The sequence below is a fragment of the Dermacentor silvarum genome, chromosome 2 (assembly GCF_013339745.2).
Source record: "Dermacentor silvarum isolate Dsil-2018 chromosome 2, BIME_Dsil_1.4, whole genome shotgun sequence".
Taxonomy (NCBI): domain Eukaryota; kingdom Metazoa; phylum Arthropoda; class Arachnida; order Ixodida; family Ixodidae; genus Dermacentor; species Dermacentor silvarum.
In genome coordinates this window covers 152,938,315-152,961,264 of record NC_051155.1, presented here as the reverse complement: position 1 = coordinate 152,961,264, position 22,950 = coordinate 152,938,315, and the positions used below count along the sequence as shown (strand labels likewise).

Below are 22,950 nucleotides of genomic sequence, written 5' to 3'. Positions count from 1 at the left end.
GATCTAACTACTCTACTCATACCAAAATTGTTATCGAGTTTGGTTTCCATGTTACAGCAGGTGCATTCCTTATCTTTTGTTGCTTCTTGATAAACACAGAGTAATAATCAATGTGCCGGCTCAGCATGGAAACTAAACATGATAACAACTTTGTTATGAGGGCTCTTAACAACAGAGAACACTATGTGGCAATATTAACATATTTATTTGAATATAGGTCGTTTCTTTTGTAATTGATACCCAAAATGAGATATCGACCTATATTTGTGACCAAAGTATCTCGCCTACATTCATGAACAAAGCTAGCAAAGCACCCAGCTAACGAAGTACGTCTCAGCTGCAACCATGGGATGTAACCGTGAATAGGCAAGACTGCGTTGCCAGGTCCTAGAAATAGTGGCTCACGAGGCACGATACTGCCAAGACCACGACGGGATGCAGTAAGAAGGCTCCTCTCAGTGAAGTCCAAATGTGGGTTAAGGATGTGTGGGAGGACCTGCCAGCGAAGATTATCCAGACTGGCTTTAAAAAAGTCGCAGTTTCGCCCGCAAGGCGAAGCATCAATTGCGATAGCAAATTAGTAGAGCTATACGTAGTAAGGATAGTAGTTTTATCGGCTGTATAAACTTGGACACATTCGCTTACTCACTGAATTAACAAGCATGGTGTCAGCGCGCACAAGCAAACATGAATAGATGACACTCGATGATCGCAGACAACCGCTGTCAAAACTCTGGCGTGAGCAAGTACGGCAGGAGCAGCGAGCGAATGTTCGTGCGGTCTATCGCTTCAACGAAAACTGAGCGGCGAAAGCACAGTGCATACAAAGGTAGGAGCTGTGTGCAGATCGCTTTCAAGATACGGTGCGCGCGACCGCTCGCAGCGGCGCAAAGTACAAGAGCGCAGTTGATGGCAGAGTAGAAGCCGAACCCCCCCCCCCTCCCGCGCTGCCTTCCTACTTTCCTCCTTTAGCACGCGAGACTGAATCGCCAGATCCCCTTGCGCCTCATCGCTAAATGCACAGTTTGTTCTGGAGCACAATGGCGCCCTCCCGTCCCTCGCTTCCATTCCCCCACGGTCTTTCGCGTGACGGAGACGTCGCGTTTGCTCTCCGCCGTGCGTTCGCTCTCCGTGAAAGTGCGTGAGGGACGCATGCTTCCACTCGCATATACAGCATGCGGCGCGCAGTGACGATTTTATCGCTCTCGTTCTGTCGGACCCTGACACCGATGACGACGGCAGAAATCCGCTTGGAGTGTCCATAATAAAATTGCATATCCAACGCACTGAACGGCACCGAGGACGCCTGTGAAACTTACAAGGATGCAGCTTGTGGCATTGATTAGCGAGGTTAGTAGCCGAGTTTATGGTAAGTAAGGGGGTGTCAAGTTGAAAGTTGTTCTTTTTTTAAAAGGATATGGGTTCACCTATATAAAAAATTAGCTTTTATTTCTCGGCAAGTTCGACATATAGGAGCCAACCTATATTCCTACCTGACCTATTTTTGAGTAAATATGGCACTAAATAAATAAGTAAATAGGTATATGGCCTTTTATATTCTGCATAAGTAACATACTTCAGGCAGCGGCAAAAATTGGCACCCTAAGCGGCTTCAGTCTAAAGCATGGGTTTCAAACGTGCAGCTTGGATGTCACATGCAGCCCACCAACACCAAACTTTTTTATGTGGCCTGCATGGTCTGCCTTCACAATAAGCTATTTCATCTTCTTTATGTTACCTAAACCTTAGAAAACTGACCTTGGCCTGTGTTAGGCTGTGTTTTAACATACACGGACAAATGTTGATACTTTGAGTCTCCGACCTTCATAAAACATCTATAAGTGAAATGCTACTCAGCATGCGGTCACACAATGTATACTATCATGTCCAATTCCCGTGTCCAACTGTTATAAGCGGCTGAACCATTTCACTCCTCCGGAGTTGTTTACAAAAACAAAAAATAAAAACTAGAATCATCCTCAAAATGTTGCTAATGTTGGAAATTAATAAGTAACTTATTAAACCAAGCAAGGCAAGAAAGGAAAGTGCAACTGTGCAAGAGCATCACAACTGCTCATTCACTTGTCTACTTTTACAAACCTTGCCCTATCACACAGGACAGCTTATTGATCCATAAGATTCAAGAAAAAATAATAAGGATAAAAATAAAAGAAAGCCCAAGTAAGCTTTGGATGTCTGCCAGTGAGATGTGTTAGCATTCTCTCTTGTTTCTTCTCTTTATAACTAACTCGTGCAAGCGCCCACTTGTAAAACTGGTACAGGGATTATTCAAGACCTGTCATTGCTTCTTTGCACGCTACTTTCAAAGTTAGCTTTCAAAATAGCAAGGTCAAAGTTATTAGACGGTACTTTCCTTGTGCAAAAAACAGCCTACGCGACGTTTGGGTTCTGTGCATGCGCAAGGACCTCGGTGCTTTCTTGGAGGGGGGGGGGGGGGGTCAAAAGTCCTTTAACCCCTTTCATGTTGAGCTATTAATTAGTGTTCTGAATTCTGACCAAAAAATGGCCAAATTTTTTACTGTAGAGTCCTTCATGAAAAACAATGTAAACACAATTTTAAATGTCTATATTTTAAGCAAACACGGTAGAAGAGCCACTAGCAGACCTGCCCACCTTAAAACTTAAAAAAGAAATACTAAAAATTGCATTATTATTGAATGCACTTACTGTATATTGAAAATTTGCAGATTTTTCTGTAAGGGCACTTTTAACAGGCACAGTGCCTTTATAGTTGTAGCTAGAATGATTTGCATCACAGACAAACAGAGATATCGTGAAGTTTAGTCACGAAATTATAACTTAACGGTGGCCGAAATTTTGGCTGCCGTTACATGTAAGTTATTACAGAGCGGGTGGCAGTGCTGTGGGTAGGTTGAGCAGGTCCGAAAAATTAGACTGTGAAAATTTTGTTGGAGACTGTCACATGTAAGAGGTCGCCCGTGGCGAGAGAAGAGGACGACGAAGTTCGCGGAGCGTTCCGAACGGCGCGAGCGCTCGAGGCACGCGATCCGAGGTGTAATCCGCGAGGCAGAAGCATCGAAGCAGTATTATCGACGTGGCTCTTGAGCTGGAAGGTCGCCTCGTCAGCCATGCTCTGACGACGGGAGAGCGGAGGACCCGGCCATGAAGTCGTGAGGCTGGCAAGGCCCAGGTGTAGCTGTAGTCCTCGGAGACGTCCGGACGAAGCTCCTGGGACCGGCCACTGCTGCTCACGGTGGTTCCGGTCTTCTTCTCGAGAATCCCTCTTCCTCGGCCAAGCCCGTTCAACCGATAATCACCGTGCTACCGGGCCGCCACACAGATCGTCGGAGGGCGAAGAACACTTCATTAGGCAAGTGACACGTCAGCGGCGGCTACCGGAGTTCCAGCCACGCACTCGGCCAGGTCAACGGAACCGCGAGTCGTCGGCAATTTACGGCATCAGCGACAACACGAACGAACAAGACGCGAGGCCTAACCCGGCGAGTGACATGTCAGCGGCGGCTACCGGGGCACCAGCCACGTTCTCGGCCAGGTCGACGGAACCGCGAGGCGTCGGCAACTACGGCACCCGCAATGCTTCGGACGAGATCGGCGTGGACTCTACAAGAACTTCAAACCGACGTAAGAATCTGCACTTCCCTGATTGCGACGCAGTTAGGCCGAATCCAGGGTGGCCAGACTCTGACGAGTCAGCGCTAGGAGTGACTGAGAGACTTTAAGGCGGAGCTAGGCTCCGAAACTGAGATAGTTCTGTTTAAGTAGTTTGTAGTTAATCTAAGTTTGTTGTTTGAGTTCGAGTGAAGACTTTTGTTGAATTATAATTTTAGTTTAGTGTGCCGCGTGCTTTCACCGTCCTTGCACATATTAAATCCTCGTTTGCTGTGCTGCCAGTCGTCTCTCCTCCATCGAGAGTAGCGCATGTACGCAACTCTCTGCCTCCCAAGCGAGTAGAAGGTGACAATTGGCGAGCCTGGCAGGCTCGCCAATTGTGATGTGTTTGTCACCGATCTCGGGGACGTGCGGGTGGTAAAAGAGATGGAGAGGGAGACCGCATGTCGACACAGCAAACAGATTTTTTAATAACACGCAAACTCAGAACCAAAAACCTCAAACTAAAAATCAAGCACACTAAAACATAGCGAACAAATACAAACGCATGTACGAGTTAAAGTTTATTACACTAAACAAGTTCTAATTCACGCCTACGCTTGTCTGTGGCGGCTAGTCCACCAAAGTCAGGCAACCCTGTACTATTGCTGAGACGCTACGAATAAGAGTCACCTTGCTGCGCTCGTCGGCCCTTTTTCTCAGAGTTCAGCGCTCTCGTCGATTCTGTAGTCGTCTCTGCCTTGCCGTTGGCGCGTCGTCTCTTTTATCGGTGGTGAGCTCGTCGGTACTTCGTCGGTGATGAACTCGTCAGTAATTCTTCAGTGATGGCGCTCGGCGTTGCTTAGGCCCACCTGGATAGGCCTAGCGTCGGGATGCGTCGCAACTTCTTCATGAGTGCCGACGTGGCGTCCCATGGAGAATCGAACGTGCCGGTCTGCCGCAGAAGAGGGATCCTCTCTGGGGTGCCCAGTCCTGCCGTGAGAGGCTGCAGCCAGTCCAGGAGCCTCGCTCGAACTTGCCGAGGTCGGCGGCCGCACCTTCGACGGCCAACGTCACGGACTCAGCCAGACCCCCAAGTCTCCCGTCGACAGAGCGTAGCTGGCGATGCGACCTTCCTGGCCCGGAGCCACGTCGATAATCAACGGACAGCGCCGTTCATCCCTCGATTATGCCTCGGCTCACGCAGTCTCGAGAGCTCGTGCCGTTCCGAACACCGTGCTTCATGTGCTCTTCTTTTTCGCGCCGCAGGCGGCCTCTTACATATGACAGAGACTATATTTGCATTCTTCTGAGGTTAGTTTCGCCCGAAGTCATGAATAAAACATTGTAAAAGTATTGATGTAGTAATTACGGCAATTATAAACAAGCTCTACAGATCAAGCATTTATGATAAAATCTTAAAAGCTGACAAGGCGAGACTTACTCTTTTCGATCTCCGAGAGAGTTGCTTGTGCCCTGGAGAACTCAAAGAGCTTGCTGAAGTAAGTCAGCTGTCTGTACAGGTCGGAAACTTTGTACTGGAGATGAAAAACAAGAAAAAAAGGCAGATATGTCACGCATGCCCCATTCAAGCAAAATTTAAAAGGACATTAAAGGAAAGCACTAAACGAGGCTAGGCTGGTAGGTTAAAGGTACTCTCTGAGAACACTTAACCATATGTTTGTGGGAAAGAGGCTATGCATTAGTGGAGAAAATATACAGGTAAAATTCCTGCTCTGAGTTCCGTGCAACAATCATTGTGCCACAACATCAATGTAAGGCATTACACACTTTGTGGTATATTTACACATTTTGTTTCTTCTTGTGCAACAAAAGTTGACAAAAATTGCCAAGCTGAACTTCCATTTACTTTCGAACTTCTAACACACTATCAAACATGAGGCATTACAGAACACGGAAAAACTGCAATGCGACAAAAACTTGTGGTGTATTGAACCCCTCAGCTCTATGCTTTCTCTGCCACACTAACGTTGTAGGGAACTGACATTGTCAAGTACTGCTTGCATAAAAGTACCTAATGTGTGAAGAAGAAAAATGAAAGCATTGTACAAGATACTCACCTCTGGCAGCATGGCTGATCTTTGGCATGCAGCACAAACAGGGCCAGATTTGCCAAAAACCTGAGGCACCTGCCGTGTTCTGTGGCCACAAGCAGAGTCCTCACAGACAAGCCAGCCCTAAAATGGCACATAAAAAAAAAAAAAAAAAAATCAGGTGACAGCTGTCTGATGTCCTTCAGTGAGCTGCTAAGTGCAGTATGAAATTCAAAATGCTTTTTCATGTAAATGCACTTAATTTATATCACAGCACAGAGTAGCACATGAAAGTGACACCACAGTTTGTTTAGAGTGCACTGCTAATAAAGGGCATGCCTGTACATTACCAAACACTAACTCTAAAAACTCACTCTCTTCGTTCGGAAAGTCTACCAACAGAAGGTGTCCATGCTTCTGCTGCCCGCCATTCAGTTCTGGCTGGGAAGCTTCAAGAAATGGACTTCCCTACTGCCTCCTATGGATTCACTCATAAATTCTGATGCCGCTCATGCTAACACTAACCTTAAACAAAGTATCAATGCCACTCTAATACAGTATATCCCCAATAATGGGCCTAGACGTTGAAGATGAGTAGTAGCTTATCAACGCCTTCAATTAATCCAAGCCTGTAAAATTTCGTGACTCGTGAGATATACTACAATGGTGCCTTGCTGCACTTACTGTTTTGTCGCCACCACCCTGATAAGAATTTAATGTACAGAAACTCGGCAGATTCCTAGCACAGCTAAAGTTTTTGTATTTGTAACATGGTCACATCGCACAAACAGAAGGGACCCCAGTGTAGCCCATTGGGTTTAACGAAGCACATGGAATTTGATTGATTGATTCAACGGGCTTCATGTCCCAAAGCAACACTGAGCCTATGAGAGACACTGCAGTGGAAGGTTCTGGATAAATTTTGACCACCTGAGGTTTTTTAGTGTAAACCTAATCTAAGCACACAGGCTGCGACGGCTGGGAATCGAACCCATGACCTCGTGCTTAACTGCAAAATGCCACAGTCACTGTGCCAGGGCGCTGGGTACATGGCATTCAGCGAGGAAATACAATTAACATGCTGCTAAATGCAGCCACACAGCTACAAGGCGAACTTAAACGCCAATTTCTCAAGGATTCGTAGTTTGGGGGATTCATCCTGACACATGATACTGTATCACTCCAGCACACAGGGCTTTAGTATCAGTAACAAATTTCTTGCACCGAACACACTACACTTTGCAGGAGTTCTCCTAGAAAGATTATCGTATTAGCACTAGCGAGTCTCAAAAAGAGTGGGGCAAACACCAAATATTGGGCTGTGCTTACCAAATAAAACTTCTGGATAAACGATCGAATGACCAAAGTCATTTGATTGCAAAGAGCATTGAGGTAGCTGGACAAGTCAATCTTGCAACCAGGACATGATGCAAGACTAAATTTAAGGTTCTTTCCCTGGAAAAGAAAATGAATGTTAGCAACATGAAATGTCTTGATCAGACCACTTTCTCTTAAGTACAGCAGAACGTCGTTGACATGTTATGGAAAAAAAAAGTGCGAGAGAAAATGTACAAACCGTGATAACGTGCGATCCGAGGCCACTAAAATATTTGACAGACTCGAATGCAGTTCACATCTGTGTAATGCAAAGTGTTGTGCAAAGTGTTGCAGCCCGATACACAAATGCGCAGCAAGCTGGCGGGGCCCTATCAGCCCGAGACGTGTGTGACAGCTTCGGCAAGCTTACAATTGCGCTCCTCTAATTTTGCCTGGGTGAACAGCTGCTTTGGGAGTGGCATTTTGGTGTGAAGTGTTGACATGCCCATTCGGTGGGAATCGTTGCGGCATGAGGTGCTGATGTGCGTCGACCTGGTGGAGCATGAGCAGCTTGAGGCATGCTTTCTGAATTTCCTATTGCATGGTATTTTAAAACAGCGACGAGAAAATGAAATCGAGCTGGTGGGCAACACCGGAACATGGTGCCACCAGAGGAAAGCATGACGATCAATTCACATCACCTGCAGCAGAGACTGGTGGTGGGTTTGGGTTGTCGCCTATTAAATGTGTGCAGTACACTTTCAAAGGCACTTCGCCACATGTACTGTCAAACAGCTAGTAGATAAATGAAGATGCTCATTGCAATAGGGTTGGTGGCGATATCTGTGAATGCAACCTGCGACGACCCGTGAGGAGGTTTGCTGGTACCAGAAGAAGAAACAATGTGTGCTGGCATTTTCACATGATTGGAGCTGGCGAGCACTGCGGGGAAGCTGCTGCGGTAAGTGCCTACTGCACTCGATTAAGCGTGCCTTGTGCCTTTTCTTGTTCACATGGGATCGAGTGGCATCAAAAAGTACCTTACGATTGCAGTTTGGTGATCTGAACGTTGGAGTAGAAAGATTGTGTTTTTCAGGGACATATTTACCGGTAAAAAGGAACTGTAACTGTATTGGGTCATTTTTTGTGTTTAAGGGAAATCTTGTGAAATGGGATTGTATCAACGAGGTTCTACTGTATACCAACCACCTGATAAAGAAAAGTCACACCCTTGTGAGAGGTCAATAATGACAGGAGACAACATTTCATAAGGTCATAAGAAACAGCAGCAACAAATGCTAATTATAAGATTAATGTAGTTGTGCTGTCCACAGCTTAAGGTTGAGTACCAAGCCACAAGTAAAAGCGAAGTGCAAAGCCAAAGCAACAGTGAAATTTGCAACCAAACTATTGAAAACTTAATACTCCAGTCAACTAAAATGCTTGTCCTTATGCTAAGTTACACCCCTTGCATCTTAACCTCTAGGGTTTCTGTGAAAAAGGATGGCACCTTTTCCTTTCTTATATATGCATGGTTAAGAGGAAGCTTTAGCTCAGTCCAATCCCAACTTCATACCTGCCAACCTCAAGACTTTCAAATTCGTAAACTCGCGACCGGGGGGCGCACAGGAATTCTGCTGAGGAGTGACTCCAACCACATTTGGAAGTACTGACGAGGCTTCGAGCATGCCATCACACTTCGCAGCCGCTACGGCTACGAAACACCGGAGTGGCGGGGTCGCACTGCGCCGGATGCAGCAGCTGGTCACACAGAAAAGAAAGCGAGGCCAACAAAAAAAGGGCATACCCGTAAAAAAAGGCCTAGCGAAGGTCTTTTGATACAGAAACTGTGCCTACCGCATCGACCCAAAATCGCCGTCGTCTCTCGGGGTGCCACTTACGTAAGCTGGGTCTCTATGTTGAGAGCAACGACAACCAGTCACATCGGGACGTCCAACGACCCGACGACGAGCACCAAGCCAGGCAACATCACAGAGTGAAAAATGCCCTTACTCTGCAGACAATAAAGGTTACGACGAACACCCCTATTTCTATGCGCGCCCTCTACGTAAGTGGCGCCTCCGCCCACCAGCAACGGTGTGGCTTTATTAGGAATTAAACATTTTTTCGCCAATAAAACCAATTTTCTGTAAAAATTCAGTCGACATTCGTAAAATCGTAAGACGGGTCCAAATTTGTACATTTTACAGAAAATTCGGAAGAGTTCACAGGTATGCAACTTCCCTATTCAAATACATGTGAAGTGTAGAAATGCTATCATTAGATAAGTGTTACACTGATTTAATGAAATTTGTGGCAGTTAAGAGAGGTAGCTCAATTCTACTGTCTGCTGGACGCAGGATTTTGATTTTGGGCCTCAATTTGTTTATTTTTACAAAAAATGCTGAAAATCGGTATATGGGCTGTTCAAAATTAAGCTTTACGGAATTGAAAAAAATCGCCTGTGGCAGGTAGCATAATTCTCATTGTTGAGCTGGGTTATTCGAAGAGGCGGACATTAGCAGCACTAGAAATCGAAACACATATTCAACTAATTAACAAAAATTGACTAATGAACTTCTTAATTAATTACTTCACGACACAAATAGCAATTTATGAATTGTAGCCGGTGAGTTTGCAAGACACATCCACTTGAAAGGAATTTCCAGGATGACACCAGTTTCGAGATATTTCCCAAAGTGTGGGACGAAATACATGGGTGTTCCAGTTGTGCTTCAATGTACAAAACAGCATTTTGGTAAAAAAGTAAATAGAACACAGTGCATTTTTACGGCGAGTTTGATGACGCATATCTCAAAACTACTGTCATTCTGGAAATTCATTCCAAGTGAATACACCTGACAAGCTCTCCGGCTACAATTCGTAAATTGCAATATGAGTCAAGTAATTAGCTAAGAAGTTAATTAGTGCATTTTCTTGTTAATTAGTTGAATATGTGTTTCGATTTCTCGTGCTACTAATGTCTGCCTCTTCGAATAACCCACCTCAACAATAAGAATTATGCTACCTGTCACAGGCGATTTTTCAAAATTCCATAGAACTTAAAAATGAACACCCTGTATATTAAATAATTTTAATAATAATAATTGAAACACAAAGTTGATAACTCCATAACTATGCACCAAGAACAGATATCAAAATTCTGTAAACTACCTGTTGGATAGCCTGAACCAAATAAATGTGATGTATATACAGTCAAACCTCGATATAACCAACCTGGATTTAACGAAATTCGCGATGTAACCAACTATTTTTCCCCCATCTTAGTTCTATTGAATTGACGAAACCTTGATATAATAAAATTCTTGATATAGCGACGTTTTTTGCTGCAAATACAACTTCGTTATATCGAGGTTTGACTGTATTAGTAAATTACGACTTACATGGAATTGTTAAATTTTTACACATATCACAAAAGTCCTACCAACAAACATGTGGTATAGTATTGAAGAGCGGTGCAAAATATATCAATTTTGTCCTCTTTAGATTTCCCAATAAATTCAGTTTATAGAATTGTGCTACTTTTTCTACTGCAGACCTACAATGTTCATTGTTGTAAACTTGATGCTTCCTTTATTTGAAATTTTCTGATTCTCAACATCCTCAGTATGAGTTCAGTGGAGGCAAAGAAAAAATTATTTCTCCCTTGACATGTATTTAGATTGCTGATACCGAGCTAAAGCTTCCTCTAAGGTGACAGTGCAAAATAGCCACATAAAGTACGCATGAAAGGCACTGCAATATCCACTAGCATGTGCATGGCACTCAACCACAGCAGAGGTTGCAATGAAGGAGCATTTCTATTGCATTAAGTCAGATTTCTATTGCATTAAGCATAGAATATATATTTCATTTATATCTGGAGCACTAACTGGTCTCATTTTATATAATAAGTAGGCTCTCATTTGACAAAATGAGCAAATAATTCTTTCTGTAAGCTGAACAGCAAGGGAATTTCATATAGTTCCCACACATTTAGTGCACTTCCATTATACTACTGTACTCCTCGTGAGATGGAGTTCTAAGGTCTCTTGTGTTCATCTTGAAGGGAGTCTACTGCTGTATGCAAATGAGTAAATAAAAAAATAAATAAAAAAAAAGTGTTTGACACTTACAGTTCCTTCAAAAATGTGTTCCACAGTGATTGTGGAACTGCAATTATCAACAGGGCAGCAGAAGCTGATCCTCTGGCAGTCCTTGTAATCGCTCAGGTTTAGTGTCTTAGCCATGCTCAGTTTGGCACTGGGATCGTCGTCTCTGTTGTAGCTGTAATTCCGGTACTGGTGTGGGTCCAAGCCTTTGCAAAAGGTAGGAGGAAGGACACCAGTAAGGCTCGTTGCTTAACACTTCTGATTTTTTTTCGAAATGTAGAGAATGTGCCCTTTATCAGGTCTATGTGCATACATGCACATAACAGATCTTTATGTCAATGCTGAAAATGGCATGGTGCAGATCTTCAGACACTGCTAGTTAGTGTTCATGGTGACCAGAGAAGCCACATTATAAAGTTATATACTTGGCAAACTAATCAAGAGTACAGGGAGCAGAAAGTTGCAGCAGTGCCAGTTTACAATGAACACCAACACAGTTGACTCCAATTGCTTTGACATGTTGAATTTGTATCGGCGGTAATTTTGACCATGCTTAAAAGTATTCAGAGATGCTTATATACTTTTCTGTATTGAAAAAAGCTTGTGATGTCAACGTAAAACTTGGCGCATGAAAAATTTTATAATTTGAACTAAAGGGAATTGATGAGTAAATTATGGACTAGATGCTAAAAAAAGATGCTAAAAGGGATATTTCCTGTTCACATTGCAGAACCTGCATGCAACACTCCATGAACACCTTCTGCCATACGCATGAAGATGTTGGTTGAGAACTGGAGTCCTTGGATGGAAATTCACAAAAAATGACTGCATGCGACTGAGAACAACAGTGCATATAGGCATGGACATGCAGGATAACAGAACCATGTCTGACAACTGTGTAGTGTGCACACGGTATTCTGTAAGTGCTTCTTTCGCACACAATAGCTTGCGCATTGTAATGCCTTCAATGTTGTCAACAGCATCTGCCCGATCTTGGCAGACTGACCTGTGTATTGATGCTATGTGAAGGCAGGACTAAAGAATAATATAACAGATAATCGACCACAAAGACGATGCCTATTGCACATTGCAGTGTACAACAGCCTTGAGTATTCTGCACACAGGCGGTTTGGAGCTCAAGTGCTTTAGTGAACTACAATTGCAGGATCTTTCAAGTATACAAGATAATTGCACTGTAATTTCCAAAATAGCTGTTTAGTTCGAATATAGGCTAACTTGAACTGTGTCTAACCTGAAAGGTTTGGATTGATAGAAGCTGAATGCATAGCTGGGTGACACTTCACCACTTAATCTGCTTCAGTGCAGAAAAACGAGGGCAAGTTACTACTGCCCAAAGCACCTCAGTGTAAGCGTGAAGATGTCTTGAGGTTATACTTTGTGCTACGAAGTTGGATGGGCTGTAGATATAATTCAAGTACTATTCCTACTCAATACATCACACCTCATAAAGCATACAACACCTACATTACGAACACACGCCAAATGCCTTGAAATGACTGCATAAAGAGGACAGCGAGGGATAACAGTACACCCACCAAGGACTTCTGCAATCATGGCAGCATCTGTTCCCTCAATGGGAGCACATATCCGGGCCACAACTGGATGGATTTGTTGAGATAAGTAGTAGTGCTTATCTGAAAGGCAGGCAAGAGAACTGATCATTTCCTTTCCCCTTTTTTCCCTTCTAGGATTGTTTGCCTTCCATCGTATAGAACGTGCATATTGGAGGCAACTGTACCGCAAGACATACCAATTGAAAGGTTTTCATTTGTCTTCAACTCTTCTGGATGGTAAGCCCTCTGTGAGGCAGGCAGTTGGCTTCCATCCTGTGTGCAAGAAAAAAGAGAAACGTGTAGGTTGTATTCGAGCTATTTGCTAGTTTTCATGCTTCACATTTCTCGCATGGAATACTGAAGCTCGGAAAGTGGTACTACTGCCCAAATCTTATTTAAACAGCGGTATCGTCGGGTTTGTAGCAGTCCAGCACATCATGAGTACAAGAAGCAATCAAACGAGCATGGTTATCTGCCACTTCAGAGCATGTGTGACTCTTGTCTACTTCTTTCAAAGCCTTTAAAGTAGGGGAGTGCGAATACCAAATACACTAGTAAATTTCGAATTGACTGTCGAGTATAACAAAGCTTTTTGACAGATTTATTGATGACAAATTTTGGGCAAGAAAACACGGCACTGCACATGCTCAGGAGTCTTCTTGCATTGCACAACAAGAATGTAGCAAGCTAGTAGTATCAGTGACAAAAGAACATAGAAATCGAGATATACAGTACGGTCTACTCTTAAAAAAAGATAAAAGAAAAAGGGAACTCCAAATTAGCACGACAGCACTGATTACAGCTCAGTTATAGTATATAAAGTCTGAAAAATATTTTTATGAAGAGGATATCTGTTGAATAGAAGCAAGTGTGTTTTCCTGCTGAAGCTAAAGAATTAGTGATGTTATGTAGTAATGTAGTACCATACCAATGAGGTTCTCAGTTTAATAATGGACCTATGTTTTATGGTAATGTTTTAGTGCATAGAAAATTTTGCATTTCAGTTTTCCCCTAAGATACAGAAGGGCTTTCCCGTCTCTACAGCAGGTGGGTAATCGTAAGGCTAATCTGTGCGACAGATGAAAGCGCGGAGTGCTCATCATGTGACTCGACAACTGCTCCACGTGTAGATGCATCGTTGGCGCTGTGTGGGTCGACCGTGGTTGGCGCCAATGGTAAAAAGCAGGTGCCATTTCAATATCAGGTTCGGCGTGATTTGCCAACTGTCAAAGATTCTTCAATCGGGAGTGTTGTGGCAAGTTCGTGTGACGCGACGCTTCCCTCCCACCCTCGTTCGCGCCCGCTGTGTAAATCCGAAGCTAGTCTTGTGGCAGGTTGCTTGAGGCTACAAAAAGAGACCGATGTACATCTACGAATGACGTCTGGAACGAAAGGCCGCCATAAAATGTGTCGCAAAGATGGCGGCCGTGAGCAACTTGCCATCCCGTACACTCGGTTTTGTTTGCAAGGTGGCTTGTCTGCTTTCTGAGTATCGTGCAGCTGCTGCGAATAGATCTGCATTGATTCGGCACCAAACCGTAACTTTAGGCATAATGCTCGACAAAGCCACGCTGAGTAGGCCTAATGGCCTAATTATTAAGCTTAATCAGTGTGGCTGTGACAAAAATTCGCCGCTGGCCGATGCAGCAACGGGCCTCAAGCCGTCGCGGCATGCTTGCTGCAAATACCCGAGATCATGCGTACAGGTTAGATCGACAGCTGCTGAAGTGGCATATTAAGTTTGTTGCCGCGAGTTCAACATGATCTGCATGCCTTCCGCGGCAGTTCATCGGCCCGATCTTCGCACATGCTTTCGCACTTCCCATAATATGTGCTGCTTTTGCTGCCGTTCCAGGGTTGGGAATGCCTAAAGTCATTTTGTAGCAATTTTGGAGCAGTCGAAATTTCATTTAGAGCAGACTGGAGCACAAATTCTTATTTTGATGCAGTCTTTAGCACGTATATCTTTTTATTGGAGCAGCCTGGAGTCAGGAAATTTTAATTTACAGGATTATTTTTATTAAATAGGGTAACAATCACAAAGCCTTGCATTCTGCAGCATTGAAGGGCTGCCTAAAGGTATTTTTCACAGCATTTTTGCACTAAGTGCTGGTTAAATGACAGGCGTTTTCCAACAGACGTTGCGAAAAAGCTAGGGTTAGTGAAAACCACAGTGGTTTACTCAAAGACAGTGCCAACTAGCTCACACCAAGATTCTGCATGTGTCTGATTTCGCTTTGCCACTCACTATACTCATTAGAAGCACCTAGACCTCTGGAGTCCACACTAAGTGATTGGGTGTACACTCCTTCAATAAGCAAAGGGAGCGACAGTTCCTTCTCTCTTACCCTCTCATGATACGAAGACTCTCGCCACATGTGCCTTCCCTTGCAGTTTTTGAATGCGGCAATTGTGCTGTGCAGCAACATGATTGACACGATATCAAGATTTGCAACCGCCGAAATGATGGCGCTGCGCGCTGGGATCAAGAGCAACTGTCATGGCGCTGGCACGAGTCAAAACAAAAGGCGCAAATGCTCGTGCACGGAAATGGGGCCAGCACAATCATGTGACTCTGCCCCACCAACACTGAGGCACATATAAGCCCTAGACCTCTACGCGTGCCCTTGCTCGCCAGCTCGGGCGGCAAGATAAAGCAACATCGCTGCCTTTAGTTTTATTTATGGGGCTTAATTGGGCGCGGCTGTTGGCACTATAGTATATACAACAGTATGAAAGTTACTTTTACATGCGCTCCGAGATCAATGACACAATGAAAAGAACCACACCAGCGATCGCCCGTAGACTCCTGCCAAAGCCAAAACTGTAATGGCGCAGCGTGGCCCAATTTCAATGATTTTTCCGCCTTCGGCAGAATTTGGTGCAATTCGTGAAGTATTCTCACCCCTGCCATTCCCTCTGACTGCGCTGCAATATTGTTTTGATCAGTCCTGTTGGCCTGGATGAACCTTGTATCAACAGAGACGGCCCCGGCCGTTCCATGCATTGCAGTTTTGGGGCGCTCCCCGCATCGGGCCGACATCGGGAACCAAAGCCAAAAATAACGAAGTTTGGTTGAGCCAAAAATAATGAAGTGAGATGCTCACATGTGGGGCATCGAGCATGAGGGGCTATGCAGTGCATTCAAGGTACGGCGCTGCGTGGGCCTCAACATCAAATACTATACCGAATATTCGAAAAATCTAATAATAGATCTTCAATCTGCGAATTGAATATATATTGAACCAATTGCCATGTGCGGAAGTCACGTGTCACAATGCCCACAGCAGCATTCGATGAAGTGTGGACAAAGACTTAATTAAATTCGGGAGTTGCTGTGTCGAAAGGTGAAGAAAAAAGTCACATACTATTAGCGTAACAAAATCATTCTGAGCCCAGTGTAAGAAATTCAAACAATTAAATGTAAACGAAATGTCTAAAAACATTTCTTGTAAAGGCACGGGTGCTAGTACTCAGGGATTTGTGCCTTGTTAGCATTTTTATGGGGTCCATGATACGCTGAGGTGCTGGTGCAATGGGTAGAGGTGTGGGCAGCAGTACACGCAAAACGCAGTAGAATTTGAGGGGAGAGAAGTGATGCACTTTCTTCACCTGATTATAAAGTGATTTCATCTCCGACAGCTGTTTAAAAAAGTTTATCTGATGCTAAAGCCCATAACAAAGAAAACAGCGAGAAATAAAGGGAAAGAATGAACAAAGAGAAAATGAAGTTGGGATAAATTTGCATGCTTACATTGCATATGATGTAGGTGACAGTGTCACCATGACGCAGCTTCTTGCCGCCTTTGCTGTTGAGCCGCAGAGCAACTTGAACATGGCACAAGTTTTTCTTGTCTGGGTAGTCCTCGGGGTTTTTGGTGAGTTGCTAAAGGAAGAGAAAATGGTGGTGACACTTCTATTCACCGCATAGCAAAAACAAATAGGAAGGGGGAAGAAATCTTAGCAGAATTTTGGACACTGCTTCTAGTAACAAGTTTCCAGAATAAAAGCTCCTTCCTTAAGTTTAAGGAATATTCCAAACATGAAGGAATGCACTAAATTTTTGTGCATGATGAACATGATACACGAAGCCAAAATGAAACAATCTTTCCGTCACGCTTGCTAGAAAATTCATTTTGTTGCATTTACCTCACTACACATAGATAACTCAGATAAATAATCGAAATGTGAATCAAACAAAACTTTTTTCTTGAAGTTTCCTCATCTGCATAAAAAAAAGTGACAGCTACTTTCACAAATCATGCAATGAAAATTCATATAGTGAATAAGCTGCTTTTTTTTTTCAGCAATTAAAATGCAGAAATGGCAGGCGATACTGAAAGCAGGAAAACCTAATGGCAGCTTTTTCATAGAAGTCTGCTGAAAAAGCAAGGAGGCATAGTGGGCACTGCAGTAGAGCTTACAGGGGTGGGACTGCCCAAAATCATTTTGGAAGCAATTTTTGGAGCAAATAAAACTGCGTTTTGGAGCAGGCCACTCTGAATTTTGGTGGAATAATAGAATATGGCAGTGCACTTCCAAACCATGACGAAACACAGAAACACGAAGCGTGTAGTAGAAGTGCGCTTTGTAGCTATAGAGCACTAGAATATGGAAGAGTGGGTCAGAGGAATGATGTCTTGCATTTTGGGTTAAACTGTGAGCCTGGTGGAAAGCTGAAGGAAACTCACCTTTGTGATGCAGTAATCAGACTGTGGAAGTGAGTTCTCTTGGATCTTGGTAGCAAGATGCATTAGGAAAGTGTTTATCCTATCTATGATTTCTTCACGCAAGCTCTCTGACAAGATTTGGTCGATGACAAATCTGTAACCAATGAGAAGCACGGTTCAGAAAATGGTGCAACATGAGTATTGTTTAGTCAAGCCCTAACGTGCATACATCAGTGCCTGGTGTTGGCATTGAAATAAAATATTCCTTGTGTACTGTGCTGTTCTGTCCCAATAAACGTCGGGCGTATTACTGTGGCATTGGTGCGTTGCCAGCGCAAGCTCTATAAGAAGCGTGTTAAATGTGAATAAAGATTTATTCTTCCTGGCCCCGCACACCTGTTCGGACTCCTCTGTCACTGTGGTGTTCGACACAAACGCCTTCTCGGACGCGCCCGTCTGGGCAGCGCCCCAACCATACGTTGGCTCGGACGCATGTCTCGGCCGCGACAGAACATGTGCAAAGTTTCAGAAAAACACACAACTAAGACAGCGAGTAGCGTCTATTTACAACTCCATATTCATATCCATGGATTTCTCTTGATTCGTAATCTTCTAAAAGCAATCACTAATATTATGGCAATCATGACAAGCTGTGACTTCAGTACCTTTCAGCTCATCTGTCTCACATGTAGTATCTCGATGATACATATTTCCCAGGGCCTCAAAAAACACTCGTATTATCCGACATTTGTGTGATCCATAATTGACCACAATCACAGCACCGAAGTGAAGACAACAACCATCAAGACAACAAGGTGAAGGTAAGAACGTCCTTGATAGCCGTTTGGACCTTAATGTCCTCAATGTCGTCAAGTAGGCACTTTTGGATTATATGGTACTCAGTGCTGCTTCCTTCAGCTACAAGACAGCGTCCACTGCATGCTGCAGTGCATGCTTTTCAGATGAGCATGTCTTTTTGCAAGGATCATGGGAGACCAAGATCTTATATTCATACTTTGTAACTGTACACAGTGGCTGCACTCCTCCTACTCTGAAAGGACTGTCAACGCTACAGAAATTCGCATCATCCATCGCAGTTTGGTAGAGCATTTTGGTGAGCTTGAAACGCAATGCATTGTACTTACACCATTTTGGCAGGGAATTTTTCAAATTCCATATTAAAAATCAGATCACCTGTGATCATATTACAGTTAAACCTCGGTAAAACGAAGTCGGTAAAATCGGCAATTTGCTTCAATATATCGAAATTTTGTTGTATTGAAATTCAACTTTTCAAGCAAATAAGTACAGTAGCCAATCAATTTTCTTGTACAGAAACGGGGCGCAAAATGTTCCGATTGGGCAGTTGAAAAAAGCAAATTTGAATGAGAAAACAATTCATTTGGTTGAATTTGGCAGTTGGCGACGAATGATACGGTTTCATGCCACATCGACGGTATCTTCACATCGGCGGTACGAATTAAGCGAAGCCAGCCACGCTTTCGGGTCTTGTCCACTCCGCCTCTGCGGCTGATATCGTCGGCCACACTGGGAAAACTGCTATCGTGAAAGACGCTGGCCACAGGGAGCGAATGTTTCGTCTGCTTCTCGTTTCAACTAAAGTCCCTATACCTTCGGACAAGTACCGCCATCCTTGAACAACGCCACTTCTCTCTGTCCTGTATCTCCGATTGGACGATGATAACGCCCGCTTTCACTTCTTTATACATATATATATATATATATATATTTTTTTTTTTTCGCCTCAGAGCCATGTCGAAAGTCACTCTGCGCAGCCGCCGTCTCCGGCGACGGCGCGCGCCCGGCCTGAAACAGTCAACAGGGGCTTTCGAGGGGCGCTACCGTCGACTTGGTTTCGCAAGCAAAAAGTAAAAAAAACCAAAAAAAAAACAAGCATTTTAGGAAAGGAGACGGCGGAGGAGAGAGTAGATGGCGGTACTTTTCGATATAGGGACATTAGTTTCAATGGGACTCCGAAACTCGAGATTACGCAGCCTCCAATACAAAACGCGTATGAAAAGTTTACATGATGCCACGCGGTCACGGCACGCCCACTTTCGTACACGTGGCAGGACACCTCTAAAGCAGGGTGCATGGCTGTGTATGCGCTCAGCCGCGCTTACAGCCATGCGCAGCCACGGCCGAGACGTGCGCCAACTTATCTCCTACTGATCCTCTGCCCCACTGCCACCCCCTTGCGCGCGCTTGATCGCGTTACCGCGAGCTCGCTCCCCTCCCCCTCCTTCCCTTTGATCGTGCGGTAAGCCGGCATTCGTGAAGCCACCATCTTTCTGGTCTCACACTCGCACGCTTTCACTCACACTTAAAGCACACAGTGCGCGGGGCGTGATAGGATCTTATCGCACTTGGACTTCCTCCGGAACTTCGGCGGTCGCTCTTGTCGCGCGGTGCGCGATTTGAAAAGTCTGTTTGGAAGCAGCCGCTTGTAATTCAATCATTTGACCATCTGCGTCCGCGGAAGTTTCTATTTATTGTCTCGGTATTCCTTTGCGGTGGTAGTAAGATTTCGTTATAGTGAAATCCCGTATAAACACACTTTGTTATATTGAGGTTCTAAATACATGGTGTTCTACGAACAAGAGGTTATGAAAAGTTAAACACTTTGTTATATCGAGAATTTAGTTACATTGAGGTTTAACTGTATTGAGACAGTTAATAACAGACTGTGTACAAATGAGTGTTACAATTTACATGCTGCAGGTTCAGCTTTACTACGTGGTGAGCCCCAGTTCAAGTTACCAAGAGATATGTTTTTAAAGGATGTAGCCAATATTGTGTGCACAGCTACATTCCAAATCCTCCACCTCTCGAAGAAAGGTTATGCAGCTATTTACTATTCAGCTAAGTATCATTCAAAGAGCATCAAATAATTAAAACAAACACACACACACACACACATGTGCACAAACAAGAAATTAAAACTATAATTGAGCTACAGTAACAGCCTTAAGCTTTTATGCAGATTTCCAAGTTAAGAACATGAAAAAACAGGCTGTATCGAGAAACCTAACACAGATGTGTGCGTGCTGCACCATAAGCATAAAATAAAACACTGAAAATGGGGCTCACAATGTAGAAAAGATGCAGTGGCGCTGCATCTCATCAATAAACTAAAAACGGTCTGTCTTTTGAAAATGAACTGCACCGGATAATTCGGTACGCATTTATACAAACCACAATAGCAGAGAATTAAAACTCCGGGAAAAATCAAAAGCAGTATGTCATTTTCTGTTGCAAGCATGAAGAAACAAACAGGCACATGTAAAGTACAGAAAAGTCTTACTGGCCGGTCTTTCTGGCTACTTCTGACCAATCACGTCGCACCACATCCAATCCCTTCAGCTGCTTGCTTTCAACGGGCTGGTTGTTGGGTCCAAATGTGACACACACTGCCGCATACTTTTTCTTCTTCAAAAGCAACATCGACTTGAAGATGCCATCAATGTCAATCTCGAGCTGCTTGTAGAACCTATTTATTTCTGCCTTGATCTGCACGAGATGCAACAGACGGCTGTTACTAGCATGCTGCAGTACACATTACATGACTATTTGCGTCCGTTAGGAGAACACTGGCAAATGATATCAACAAATGCACCGAAAACAAACTATTAGAGTTAGATATTTAACAATTTAATTGGTTTCTTGCATAACGAAGCTCTCAAAAGCACAGAATTACTGAGATCATAAGAAACTCAATGGTCAATTTTAATTCATGATAGTCCTTGAAACAAAAATAAATGCCTTCTATTTAGAGCTAAAGCAATGAACTTCTGCTATAATTACTACTACTTGCATGATTGTAATTCGATTAAGACAAGTAAGGTATATAAAAAGAGAAAGTGACAGAAACAGGAAATTGTACAGAGGAGGTTGCAATACAGCGGAAAGCAAGTGAAATCAACCTTTATCCTAACAGAAGCATTTTAGTGATATGTTAAAGAATGATGAAATTGACATCTGTAATGCAGATACAAATCATAAAACAGTAAAATAAAAAGCAAAATGAAAAAAAAAAAAGAATGCACAGGAATGGTTTATAACATGCTTATGACATCAGCACAGTACATCATAACAGATATTGTGTCAATAAGTTACGCAGCTCATACTGTGTCACGAATCTCACCTTGTTTCCCATTTTTGTGACCTCTTTGAAGTCTCTGGAGTTGGTGTTGATCATGATAGAATCAGTGTCTCCATAGATGACTTCAAAGCCCATCTACAACAAAGTTGTTAGGCATATCACATAAGCAAGCTACATAATGAAACCAATACTATAAACAAATTAAGTGAGAAAATGAATGAGTGAATGAATAGGTTACACACTACAGTATTGGGTACGTACCCAATGCAAGGTGCAAATGGACAGAAATATTGGAGAGTAGGAGTGGATTCATAACTGCTATTGCTTTTGCCAGTTCATATTGCACTTGTGTGTTTGGTTATCATTAAAAAATTGCCAGTTGAGAACAGCACATGTTCTATCAATTCACTAGTACTTCTTTGTCCATGCTCAACGCTACACTTCCCGTCCACCCACGTTTTAGTTAAAGCATTGTGTATGCATGCCAGAAAAAATCTGTTGCTCTTTGTTGGCTACAATTATACTATGTGAAAAGAAGTGTCATGTAAATTCTTTTGTACCTGTAAGAACAAACCTGCTGCAGTTTGCTTAAAGGGGCTAGTTAGTTAGAAACTTTAATGCTAAAATATGCATGTATGAACACGTGACATAGACTGGAGAAAAGGGATCTAGTTGATTTTCATATAGAGGTGCCTCAAAATTGTACCTTTTACCAGCGTCTTTTAAAAAAATTATTATTATGGCTGTTGTAGGTGCTTTACAAATGAATCTATTGTACAGTGCTGAGAACTCCACATAAAGCTCTGCATTGTCAACCTCGACACATGAAGTACATTGCAAAAATAATGTCATCATCTGCTACACATGATGGCATCTGCATTAGCAGCATTGTCACAGTTACTAGAGGAAACGAAACAATGGCTGCACAGTTTGGCTTCAAAGCTTGTCATAGAGAGAATAGTAAGTTCGATACAAACATGAAGGTACCAAGGTAACCTGCTTGCTTCATCAGAAGTCTGGCTCATCAGAGGTAGACTAAATCTATGAAAAGCTAAACAGTTGTCTCTGAACTGCTCATCTAATCGGATAATTCTACTTAGAGCACTTTGTCATAAAAATGTCTTCCTGAAGACAACAGGAAGACATGTTTCTCTATACTTTCTCTACTCTTCAAAATTCTGTGAGTAAAAAGAACAAGTGGATCCGAGGGGCTCAATTATTTGCTATTATAGTTACAATCATGGTTGTAACTCTCAATTCACTGTGTCACAAGCCAGTCCACTCGGAAAGGTTAGGTTCAGATCAGGCTCAGATCAGCTCTGCAGAGGCCTAGCAACCTAGAACCAATGGCAGCCTAGATCATGCATAATTTACCAACTCTGCAGAGGCCTAGCAACAATGAGCCAACGGCAGCCTAGAGCATGCAAAATTTATGCCCAGCAAGGACAGTACATGCATATGTAGCTTTTGACAAATCAGATGAAACCACGAGCAACATAACCAGACAGC

At 43.4% G+C, this 22,950-nt stretch overlaps 1 protein-coding gene across 1 annotated transcript in view; it reads right to left on the bottom strand.

The window, feature by feature from the left end:
* LOC119441919 (DNA polymerase alpha catalytic subunit) overlaps positions 1-22,950 on the bottom strand; it is a 123,207-nt gene that overhangs the window by 31,710 nt on the left and 68,547 nt on the right. Inside the window, exons 27-36 of the mRNA XM_037706583.2 lie at positions 21,484-21,576; positions 20,644-20,849; positions 17,340-17,472; positions 16,403-16,534; positions 12,846-12,921; positions 12,631-12,729; positions 11,099-11,280; positions 6,975-7,100; positions 5,673-5,789; positions 5,036-5,129 (exon numbers count right to left, since the gene is read on the bottom strand). Coding sequence (XP_037562511.1) covers positions 5,036-5,129; positions 5,673-5,789; positions 6,975-7,100; positions 11,099-11,280; positions 12,631-12,729; positions 12,846-12,921; positions 16,403-16,534; positions 17,340-17,472; positions 20,644-20,849; positions 21,484-21,576 — 1,258 coding nt within the window. The remainder of the gene's footprint in view (positions 1-5,035; positions 5,130-5,672; positions 5,790-6,974; positions 7,101-11,098; positions 11,281-12,630; positions 12,730-12,845; positions 12,922-16,402; positions 16,535-17,339; positions 17,473-20,643; positions 20,850-21,483; positions 21,577-22,950) is intronic.